Raw genomic sequence first — 12,173 nt, 5'->3', positions numbered from 1 at the left:
GGCAGCTGTGTCACCTGCCTGTTTAGTCTATGGCTGAATTGCCGAATCTTTTTCCGAACTGATTCAGATACTTCAAATCGATTCAGAGCTTTTAAGTGGTCTCCTGATTCAATTTTGATTCGGAGATTCAGTCCCCAAATCAGGCCGAATCTCCTCCGAATCGAATCGGCTACTAAAGCTTCACATAGCCCTAGTACACCTCCACACCATGCACACATTTACATCCCATACTTCGTAATGTTTGGAAAGTACTTCGGGATACTACTTATTTAATAAAGATGGGACATTATTGCTACTACTGATGTCATGAACACTGGCAATATTTGGTGCAAAGTTGGTTGCTATCATTCTGAATTTTGGGAACTGACATTTCCTTCCATATTTCCAGCATGTCTTATTAATGGATTAAAACCCTTCTCCACATCATAAATGCTGTTCCTCTAAGCATCTCTGCCCATCAATCCAGGTTTTATCATGGCACCTGTCACTGTTATATCCAAGTTAAAATCAAACCATAAAAGCCAGTGGCAGAAATCCTTTCCTCAGTTTTTATTAAGCTAATGGAAGCTGGCTGCTTCGGAGTTCCTTTCTTTTTCCCCCTGCACTCCAGTCTTGCAAAACTGTTGGTTGGAAATATTAATGCATGAAAGATTAAAAACAGAAAAAGCAAAAAAACTCAAGAATTTTTTTTTACTTATTTGTCACCTGAACAAGAGCCCTAGTATGCTGAGTGCTGTACAGACACACAAGAGGACAGGATCCCTGACCACAAGAAGTGGTTTTGTGTTCAACTGAAGCAAGGGTAAAAAAAAGTAAAAAAATAATTAGCACCGACAATATAGTACTTTTATCAGTTTATGGAAGAGCATTAAATCATCTTTAAACACCCTTCTGAGAGAAAAGAACTGGTCTTCAGCTTACAGAGAGGATAGTGCACAATACCGTGTGATACTAAGATCACCTGGCCAACCAAGGCAGGGCTTGGACTCCAATCCATTTTTTACACTATGGAGTGTAAGAGGCAGAGGTCAGTCTTTGCCAGCCAATCCTATCCTGGGCCAGTTCCTATCCTATCGTGCCCTATCCTGGGCCAGTTCCCTTAACCTGCTCTACAGGTTGCTGTTTCAGTCATTATATAAGTGCTGCAATGGGTCAAAGTTGAACTACCTTTGCGTTGGAGTTGTCAAACCTGGGTTTGTTCTGGGAACCTACTGGCCAGCATTTTCAAAGCATAATTAAGGTAAATACACCTTATCTGTACTACTTGTGCAGCTGTGAGTGGTTAGGCCTGCTCTGAGCTTATGACTCAAAACTGTTCATCTCCAAACATCCAGTAGAGGCATTAATGCCCAAAGCTGCTCTAGCTTCTCTTGGTTACACTTGTTTTTCCATTACGCCTACCCATAAAGGAATACATTTAGGACACTGCTACTAAGGGTTTGTAGCTGGAGTAAGCTTTCAAAAATTTCTTCATTATCACAGGGGTTGTTCCAAGGATGCCTGAGAATGAGCAATTCTTACTCTATGTTCTCTTTGGGAGCAATATACTGTGTTCTTTCTAGGATTCCAATTTAGTATCTCTATCCTCTCTAATACACCATCACAACTACAATAATCAGGAGCAAGTAGCTATGTCATTTGGCTTGCTAACGCTCAAGCCAAGCTCCTGTGTGTTGCTTGTCACCCCTTTGGAAATGCTCTCTGAAGTGCACAACAGTGCCATGCACTATGCATTGGAAAATGTTGTGCACCTTGTAGATTAGATTTTACACACCTGGACTCTACAACAATAAGGAGAAGTTAACAGATTTGTGGTAGGAGGTTTAGGGAAATACAATAACTGGAACAAGAAACTGGGCTTTGCTGCTGGATAACTCCTGCATAGGTTATCCTATTACTACTATTTCCATTTGATAGGACAAGTTGGTGTATCTCAGTTGTACAGCAGCTAAAAAGGAGGCAGCATGCAGCTGCTTCAACATGGAAACATCCCTAATGAAAGCCCTGAGACTCAGAAGTCAAAGTTTCCTCCTTGCTCATCTGTTACACCAAGAGGTTGGTAATCTGCTACTGGCCTGTATCAGTAGCTAAATTCCTAGCACACTGTCCTGGCCACTATATAGAGCAAAGTCAAGGATCCGCCCACTTCCTATCCACTTACTCCAGGAAGGGAATAAGCTTATGTACAGCGACTATATCCATTGTCAAGCCCAGACTCAGCTTGTGGGTAACCAGCACTGGGATACAAATTGGGTCCATTCCCAATATGCACATATTGTTCCAGGCAAAATCTAGCCCTATTGGTCTAAAACAGGGGTAGGCAACCCCCAGCACATGTGCCAGAGTGTGGCACATGAAGGCATTTTGCTTGGCATGCATGCCTCGGGGCAGATGGTGGGGAAGGGGCTGGGGCTGTGCTGCCTTGTAGCTCCCCCATCACCTGCCTCTGGCACACCAACATCCTACAAGTCAAGGTTGTGGGTGTTTTTGGCACTCTGCCCAAAAACATTGCTGATCCCGGTCTAAAACATCCCATCCATGTTAGGGGTTCTTCTGAAGGCTGCATGCTATGGAAGGTAGCATCTTTCCAAAGGTTCCTACAGACCAATAACTTGTAAAGGGTCACTTTATATCCGAGACCACAGAAAACTCCAGAAATTAACAGCAATACAATTCATCCTCCATATGTCATAGTGCCTATGCAGATGAAACTAGCATAGAGGAGGCAGGTGCAGTGCAGGCTTCCTTGTACCTTTTGCCCACATACCTCAATCTTGGACAGCAAATGAAAGCAATAGACCCTTAAAGAACCACTCTTAACAACAGCCTGCATACATTGAACTCTCAATGCACTTCAGCTCATACTGTTTGAGGATTAGTTTCCAGACTTCCATGCACCATCCTCAGCCTCTTTGGAGATGAGTCAAGCAGTTGTTAAAGCAAAACCCTGCAAGGGTCACTATGATGTGGATTAAGGTTTAAGGCAATTCATTAGCCTTCACCATAATTTATTGACCTTACCTTTCCAGCGCTCTGTAACAGAAGAACATGCTATAAAACTGGTACCATTATCAATATTCAGCAGTGCTTTTCTAGTTCAAATGCAGTGTGTAGATAAGCCAGCCTATGATCAAATTATTTTTTACCTGCCTATATATTCTTCTGAAAACAGCACAGGCTTTTCAAGTGACGGGACATTTCCACTCTCAATACATCAGCACTCAAATTAATATCTGTAATACACTGTCATGTTTGATCCCTGCTTGCCTGTTGCTGCAATGCTGGTATTCCTCTGCTGATATTCAACCACTCCATAAGATACTGTAAGTACCTAATTTGAATATGGGTGGAAGGATTACTTGTTTGATTGTGCATAGGAAGATATGCCAAAAATGTGTGAGAAGTGGCTACTTTACCTGCCACCACATACTAACACTAGGGAGTGAAATGTACTCTGTCCAAGTTTGCAGATGACACAAAGCTATGGGGAGAAGTGGACACACCGGAGGGCAGGGAACAGCTGCAAGCAGACCTGGACAGGTTGGACAAGTGGGCACAAAACAACAGAATGCAGTTCAACAAGGAGAAATGCAAAGTGCTGCACCTAGGGAGGAAAAATGTCCAGCACACCTACAGCCTAGGGAATGACCTGCTGGGTGGCACGGAAGTGGAAAGGGATCTTGGAGTCCTAGTGGACTCCAAGATGAACATGAGTCGGCAGTGTGACAAAGCCATCAAAAAAGCCAATGGCACTTTATCGTGCATCAGCAGATGCATGACAAATAGGTCCAAGGAGGTGATACTTCCCCTCTATCGGGCGCTGGTCAGACCGCAGTTGGAGTACTGCGTGCAATTCTGGGCGCCGCACTTCAAGAGGGATGCGGATAACCTGGAGAGGGTCCAGAGAAAGACCACTCATATGGTTAAGGGCCTACAGACCAAGCCTTATGAGGAGAGACTAGAGAAACTGGAACTATTCAGCCTCCGCAAGAGAAGGTTGAGAGGCGACCTTGTGGCTGCCTATAAGTTCATCACGGGGGCACAGAAGGGAATTGGTGAGTAGTTATTCACCAAGGCGCCCCCGGGGGTTACAAGAAATAATGGCCACAAGCTAGCAGAGAGCAGATTTAGATTGGACATTAGGAAGAACTTCTTCACAGTTAGAGTGGCCAGGGTCTGGAACGGGCTCCCAAGGGAGGTGGTGCTCTCCCCTACCCTGGGGGTCTTCAAGAGGAGGTTAGATAAGTATCTAGCTGGGGTCATCTAGCCCCAGCACTCTTTCCTGCTTATGCAGGGGGTCGGACTCGATGATCTATTGAGGTCCCTTCCGACCCTAACATCTATGAACCTATGAACACGGGTCTCTTCGGCACAGTCTGCCTACTCGGACTATTATGCTGCTAATGACGTTAAAGCCTTCACACTGACTAATGCTCAAACAGCAGAGCCACCCGCAAAGGTCAGGAAAATGCACAACCCGTGAACGACTTCACAGCATGAGCTGATGTCTCCAAACCCAATGCTGAGCTGGATTCATTTAAGAGCAAAAAAGCAAAGTGGGGGAAAGCATTTCCTGCAAAATGTGCAAGGCAGCAGGAGAATTCTGAATGCTGATGAGATGTGCTTCTTCCAAAGCAGCAACATTTTAAGCCACCCTACGTGGTATGATGAAGTCCCAGCTACTTTTTAGAAAGCATGCTTCTTTTGAGGTGTCAGCATGCCAGTAGAGGGGATCAAATTAGCTGTTCCTTTCTGAGGCCAACAGAACATTTTACAAGAGCGCCTTGACCTTTGAAATGCACTTCACTGCTTAGTCTGCAACAGCCTTGGTTTGAAGATTTCAGAGCAATGTTGCAAGACTGATCTGTTTTCCCATGGGAGCTAGCAGCATATGATAGTGCAAAAATTATTTGGAGAAGACTGAAGGGGAAGAAAAGGCAGAAGCTGAGGAAGACAGGTGCATGAAAGGGGCTAAACAAAAACCTTTGACGGATTATTTAACTCCCTCATAGTCATTTCATTTTTTGTAATAAGAAATGGTGCATTAAGCATTCATTTGTATAACCAGACCATTTTGATAATACAGCAAGCCAGGATGTGTTCAGTTTGTACTCAGATTTTTTTCTTACAATCTGTACTCAGATGGTTCTTTTCTACATTATAAACGATGTCAAAAATCATTCTTTACCCTGCCTCAAAAATGGCATGCAAAATACACCTCGTGAGAAGTTGAAACTACTGATTATTAGTCACTCATGGATTAGTCATCATTACCCCTGGTGAATAAATAAACCAGATTTTACTGTATTTGACATTCTTAACAGCATCTAAGTAAAGAGGATGGCTGATTTTGTGGTTAAGAAACTAGACTAAGAGTCACAAGATGGAGGTTCAATTTCCACCTCTGTCATTGTTGTCCACCTAGACAATGGGAGCACTAAATCCCCCTTTTTTCCAGGCTCCACCTGGCTTATCCATTTGAAGAATCAGGCTTCTAGATAAAGGACTGTCATTTACTATGTATTGGTAACCAGTTTAGCCCTAATAAGTGTTCAAAGCCTGTAGCTGCTATTATAACAGAAGGCATATATCACAAAACAACATCAACAAAAGCTCTGAAGATTGTTTGAAGATAACACAGTAACCTGGGAAGCAGGCATTATAGAGGACACTGACCTCTGTTACATTTTTCCAACAGTTTCCGCTGTTTATGGACTTCTGATGTCAGAACAGCTTTTTCTTCTTTTACTTTATTTACCTGAAAAGATGTAAACAGATACAGTCATTGATGGTATTAAATTTATAATGCATCTTAACAACCGTGAAGTCGTGTTCTTGTGATAGTGGTGTTCTGATAGGGATATAAGGGATCTTTACCTCACTTATATATGCTGCCCTAGCTCAGATCAAATTGTTCTAAACCCATGGACCGGATCCAGACTGCAAAGAAGGTAGGTCCAGGCCAGCACAGTACAGGGGATCAGATGGCAGGCGCCCATCTCCTCCACACAGCCCCGACTCTGCAGCCCTCCCTGCTGCCTACACTTAGCTTTGTTGCAGAGGGGCTGAGGACTGGCAACAAGGGTAAGTGCAAGGGTCTTGGGTGCTCTAGGAGGCAGAGATGTGCAGCCTGCAGCAGGGGTGGATCACAAACTCTGACCTAGGTATAAACTGATATGCAGTGTTACTAGGAAGCCAAATGGTTTATTTGATAAAGATATTTCTACACCCAAGTATTCATGTGCTTTTGCCACACATTATGCTTTCTCTCTTAGGGGAGACATTGGGGGATTCCACTGCCCATCGTCATGACCCATATCACTTACGGCTACAGACACATTTTTGAGGTCTGAACCTGGAAGAGTGCAGGGCAGCTAGCTAATCCTCTCTAATGATTGAGCTAGGCTGCCAGTTAGCAGGGGCAGGGGTTTGGTTTCTGTTTAGTGTCTAAGAGTTGTCAGCTGTGTCATGCTCTACATAAGTGGAGCACAGACAGGGAGTTGGGATTTACATCAGTACCTGGCTTACCCCATTTTTCAAGCTGGAATAAACTTCACTGGTTCAAAAAGCCATTTTACCTGCTTAATAATCATTGTGGGTGACTCTGAATGGTTCAAATTAGGGCATACCCAGGGAAGTATCACCATTTGGTTTCACCAATGGCGAAACCAACAATTCTCAAGCATTAGTCTACAAACATGAATCCTCTCCGGGGCGTCCAAAGAGAACCAGCTTCTCTCCGGAGTGGGGAGGGTTTACTATGGTCCCTGAAAGGACCAGTCTCTTACAACACAGTTACCTGTGATAGCAGGTCCCAGGTCTTAAGTGGTTCACAGCATGAAAAGGTTGGCAAACCTTTGGTTTACAAAGCATGTGATTAACTCCACCACTGTCTGTTTTTAACCAAGATGATACAGGCAGTATGGAACATGCTAATGCAGTCTCGCCTTCCATGCTACAATACATACTTCTTCAATTACTTCTACAAGTTTGCATCTCAGGTTTTCCAGCTCAATGGCTAAGGTCTTCTTTTCCTCATGACCAGACATAATTTGATCTCGCAGCTCTACAATTTTCAGGAGGAAAAGAAATATTTTTCATCTTAACTTACAACAACAGCAGCAGCAGCACAATCCTACAAGGATATAATCGAATGTGAAACACACTGGCTACATAGATGAAACAACTGTAGTCAAGGTTCCTAAATTATTGAGAATGCAGTAGTTAGGTGTCATATAGCAGACCTACTACACAGCTACGGTTTCAGATTTGTTCCATCAAGCTGACCTCCCTCATCCAATCCTTTTGTCTTCACTTTATTTGTATTTTCTGAACTCATTTCCTGCAAGGCTCTTGTGGGCCCAATCCTGCCAGATATGGCGCTCGTAGCCCTCTCTCAGGAATTGTTCACATCCCCCAGGATCCAGAACCATGGCAGCAGCAAAACATTTTTAATGGTTTGCCTTTAAAACAAATTAAAGCACTTTAATTCCTTTTGGATCATACAACAGATATATACAAACAACAGGCAATTAATACTTTGGGAGATTTCAATGAAAAGCCCCCCCCAGAAGAGCTACCAATTTATGTCCCTGGTGACATTATTTGAACTGAGTCACAATATAACCTTTACCAATACAAGAGCTCATTCTAGTAATTTCCCCTCCGAATTTTTGTTTCTTAATTATCAAAATATGAAGTAAAGTAATTCAGAATGGAATAAATATCTTTGATTCCAGTTACTTATTACTGGGAAAGCAGTTTCCATACATAATGGAAGAATATCAAAGTTTAGGTAAAAATAATTGCTTAGCGTTTTCTAAAAAAAGGCAAAAATAGGGAATTATTAGTAGACACTGGTTTTCATTGACCCCCCTCACTCACTCACCTGCCTTTCATTTTTTCATCCCCATTATGTTTCATACCCATTAAAGTTTCTTGAATTCACCAATATTTGCTTCCAAAACTGTTCCTGGGCAACTGCAGACTGCAGGCATTAGATATACTGGATATTTATAAATTTATTCACACACACACACACACACACACACATATACCTATACACACACACACTGGATATTGCATATTAGGAATAGTGAGTAAAATTGGTTAAAGTCTCTAGAAATGTTGGGTTTTCCAAACTTTTTTTAGTTCATATAGTGTCCTCAACTTTACTCTCCCTGAAAATTTCAGCAAATAAAGACGACAAACAAATGAAAACTTATGTCCAATGTCAGACTATTTCACTGAGGCTTTTAGGCACAAACCTGCTTCCGAATAAAATTAACAGAAAATTGGTTGCTTAAGTCCAGCCCACTAGTATATATGTGCAACGCAAAGGTGAGAGGAAATTTCTGCACCCAGGTAGTTGTGTACATTTGCCACACATTGTTTTTTCTCTCCTGAACACAATTGTGCACATTCTGGTCTGTCTTATGCTGGTTTCAGTTTTCTCTCATTTTGGCCTGGGGACACAAATTCCACCCCATCCTCAGCTGTCTGCCTGGGGGGGGTGATAAGCTCCCCAGTAGGGGCATCCCACCCCCCAACCCCAGCTGGGGGAGCAAGTGCGTACCCCCTCGCTCCCCCAGCAAGGTGAGAGCGCACTCCCCCAGCAATGTCTGCCCAGTACATGGGGAAAGCACTCCCTGTGGGGCCTTTTGCCCCCTGCAGCTCGAGCCATCCACTTTTTACCCACTCCTTGCCCAGCCATCCACTTCTGAGGGGTAGGGCAAGGGGGCAGGGTGGGGGAACACACCGACCCCCCTCTTCCCCTGCACTGCCCCACCCCCAGCCAAGGTCTGCCTGGTGCATGGGGGGGAAAGCTCCCACCGGGGGACTTTTTGCCACCCCCCCTCAGCTTGATCTGGGCTGGGATTGCCCTAGCCCCACTCCCTCCAGCTGTCTGCTCAGAGGCAGATGGCTGGGGAAGGAGTGGGGCTAGGGAAATCCCAGCCTCGCCATGCGGTGGGGGGTGCACTGGCCTGGGCCAGTGCAGGTTTCTGCTCGTCTTGGCCATCCAAACGCTGAACATCAGTTCAGTTTGTTACCGGTTCATTCTACGCAGCTTAGAAAAAACTGCAATCAAAAATATGAAAAAAAACAATCAATTTTGCCTCGGGTTTTTTGAAGCTCTGTGCTTAGCCTTAAAAAAAATACAATCAGTGTGACATCTACTCAATTAAAAAACCAAAACCTGAGTGTCAAACACAGTTGAAGGTACTAAGTGTCAAACTCCCGCCCTCCTATGCCCACCCCAATAACAAGTGTGGCTTTACAATCACACGTTCACTCTCCTTCCAGGGAAAACCCTGAACCCAACTATGCACAAGGCACCGTAAAATGCAGCTCCCCCCTCAAGTAATCAGAACTCTTGGGGAGATGACATCTTTTATTACACCAACTAGATAGTTGCAAAAAAAATTCCTTATTTGCAAGCTTTCAGGCACACGCGCCCTTCCTCAGACATAAAAGAGCGCAAAGACTGCAAAATTTCTCCCAGGTGGAAATGAAAGTTCATATTTCTCAGGAGAGCTGAAAGCACCCCCTCCCCCTTCAACTGTCTTTCTGTCATAGGAATATTACACATTACTAGAAAAGGGGAATGAAAGTGTGTTAGTAGTGTTCCTTTAATAAAAGAATAAGATGAGGGCATCTATGAAGAATCTCAAACCTTATACACATTCTCCAGGACAAAAAAAAAGCCTCTTAAGAGGCCCCTACCTGTCCTCCACACATAGCAACCTAATTAATGGTGGAGATATTAAAGTATTTTCTAAGGGCACACCTCAAGTAGGAGCCCCTTTGGAGATATAAAAATGCACATAGGAGCTTTCACCTTGAGCAAAACACTAAAGGCCAATTTTTCAGCTACTTGTGTACACTCTCATCCGTGCACGCATCCCAGGATGCGTCCCCTTCGAATTCTCCCTGTTGATGCCTAGACATGCAGTTTGCTGGAGGCTGGGGTCATTTTTTGCAGGTTGCCCTCAGGAGCTAATTATCATCGTTCTGCTTAAAAATTCCATCTTCCCTGTAAGCAATGGTATGGTCGACCCTCTCCCACTGCAGCACTGCACAACTAAGATACTCAGCGCTCTCCACTCCAGGATCACAAAGTGTTAAACAAATATTAAATAAATAAGTCTGTGCATGTGGATGGAGGGGTTTTTTGAAGAAGGGGCATCCGAGGCCTGCGGAGGTTGTAACTTGCACAAGCGAGGGGCAAAGCATCGCACAGAACTCAGGACTAGCTTCTGTAAAACAGATCACATTTCCTTCTTTCATGAATTCTTCAACAGCCACAGGAGACAAGCTCCCAATATGTGCATGCTTAGTTGAACCTTCTGTGACATGGTTTCTTCTCTTCCATCTATCCTCAGCTTCTAAACCTTCCCAGGACCCAATGAGACTCTTCTCTGATCTCCAAGCAGACCCCTCTCCCTCTCTGCACAATCTCCAGCTGGATCCAGGGCATCTTGCTCTGTGGGAAACTACCAGGCACACCTGAGTTTTAACCTCAGCTTTAACATTCAGGTGACGACCAGTGTAGAGCAAAGCACTCTCTCAAATACTGACTCCATTTTCTCATCGCTAGAATGGGGAGAATTATACTTTCTTACTACTCAGAGGTGTTATGCTGATTACTTTAACTGTTTGTACCGCCCTTTAAAAGCAGATAGTCTGATTTTTACACCCACCTTCTTTTTCCTGGCATAGATTTTAAACCGTGGCCACAACAATTTAAACTGAGAGTAATTGATGAGGCTGGATACGGGCTAGGGACAGACATTACACATAAATGGGTTTAAGTGATCAGAAACTGGCTTAAATCTGTAACAGAACAGATGTCCGGTGCGCATAAACTGGTTTGAAAATGGCTGAAACCGGTTTGAGATAAACCTGGTTGAATATAGTATCAAACTTAACTGATTTGGCTCCAACCACTTTATGCAATGTCTATCCTGTCACAACCCAGTGATTTTTGTGCCTCGGCACTATGGAATTTCCTGGCCACATGAGAGCTCTTTGCACGGCAGAGTGTTCTGCTGCAGTTGAGAACCCGCGTGCAGGAGAGTTCCTGCCAATTTGCAGTTTCCTTTGCAGGATGCATTTCTTCTTTGCAGCACAGAAATGCATGGTGCAAAGAGTTCCCGCTATTCGAATGTAAATTTGTGCCCCGCTATTGGCCAGTGCTAAATTATTCGCACATGGCAGCTAGTAATTGGCTTGCTAGCCGTTTAAAATTCCGCGCGACTTCCGCCCAAGCCGAAGAGCTTTGAGCACGCTGCAGAGTGCCTCTGAAGTTATCTGACTTGCGGCTGCCGGTCGATAGACTGATCACCTATCGATCTTTCTTCCCGTCACCGAGCGCAACCCCAGACGTACCCCTTTCCCCGCCGGCTTCGAACTGCGGACGGATTAACTGGCTTGGGCCCCGCCAGCTGGAACAACTCGTGTGGTTGTTCAGATGACCGGTCCACCTGCGTCGTGATTGCAAGCGGCGTGAGTAAAGTTTTTTGCAACCAATAAGTTGTGTCTGCCTCTCCATTCACCAGCCCGCCCTAACGTACGACCAATTTCTAACGCAACTCGAGTCGGCTCTGGCCGTCCAAGACAGGTGGGACCCTCATTGACAAGAGAAGGGGGTCATGAGTCCCCACGGAAAAATACCACACGGCGGTGTATCCATTGTGCAAAGCAGGAAGGGTGTGAGCTCACTGGACACTGGCATGAGCCCAATAGTGAGTCTGAAGAGGACTATTCTGAAGGGTTAGACCTAGGTACTGGGGTTGCCTGGTGTCACTTGGAGCCTGAGGACTCCGTGGACCCCAGTGTGGGGCCCATCCCAGGGGGTTCCCCTCAGCCCGGGCAGAGTAGTAGCCCGGTTCAGAATACAACAGGACTCTCATCAAATCCTGGTGCAGGCAGCACCGGTGCGGAACAGGAGGGCGATATTAACTGGGACCAGGAGTTGGAGTCCCCACGTGGTCAGGGTTGGAGTCCTGATGGCAGTGAAAAAGTTAGCTCCAAGGAGACAGCGCTTGATACACCCCGGCCCATTTGAATAAGGAAAGGAGTATCCCAGCTGACATACGATGCGCCGGGAGTCAGTGGCAAGGTCTCCATCTATTTACCGTGGAAGTACTAAGGGACTGAGACTGCATCCAGCC

At 44.8% G+C, this 12,173-nt stretch overlaps 1 protein-coding gene across 4 annotated transcripts in view; it reads right to left on the bottom strand.

Annotated features, from left to right (window-relative positions):
• The window catches only part of SHTN1 (shootin 1), a 106,076-nt gene that overhangs the window by 54,066 nt on the left and 39,837 nt on the right, over positions 1–12,173 (bottom strand). For all 4 annotated transcript variants that reach the window (XM_006020550.3, XM_025200183.1, XM_006020548.3 and 1 more), the window contains 2 exons: positions 6,969–7,066; positions 5,677–5,758 (listed from right to left, as the gene is read on the bottom strand). In XM_006020550.3, coding sequence (XP_006020612.1) covers positions 5,677–5,758; positions 6,969–7,066 — 180 coding nt within the window. The remainder of the gene's footprint in view (positions 1–5,676; positions 5,759–6,968; positions 7,067–12,173) is intronic.

The sequence above is a fragment of the Alligator sinensis genome, unplaced genomic scaffold (genome assembly GCF_000455745.1).
Source record: "Alligator sinensis unplaced genomic scaffold, ASM45574v1 scaffold527_1, whole genome shotgun sequence".
Lineage (NCBI taxonomy): Eukaryota > Metazoa > Chordata > Crocodylia > Alligatoridae > Alligator > Alligator sinensis.
This window is presented reverse-complemented; position numbering and strand designations above follow the sequence as displayed.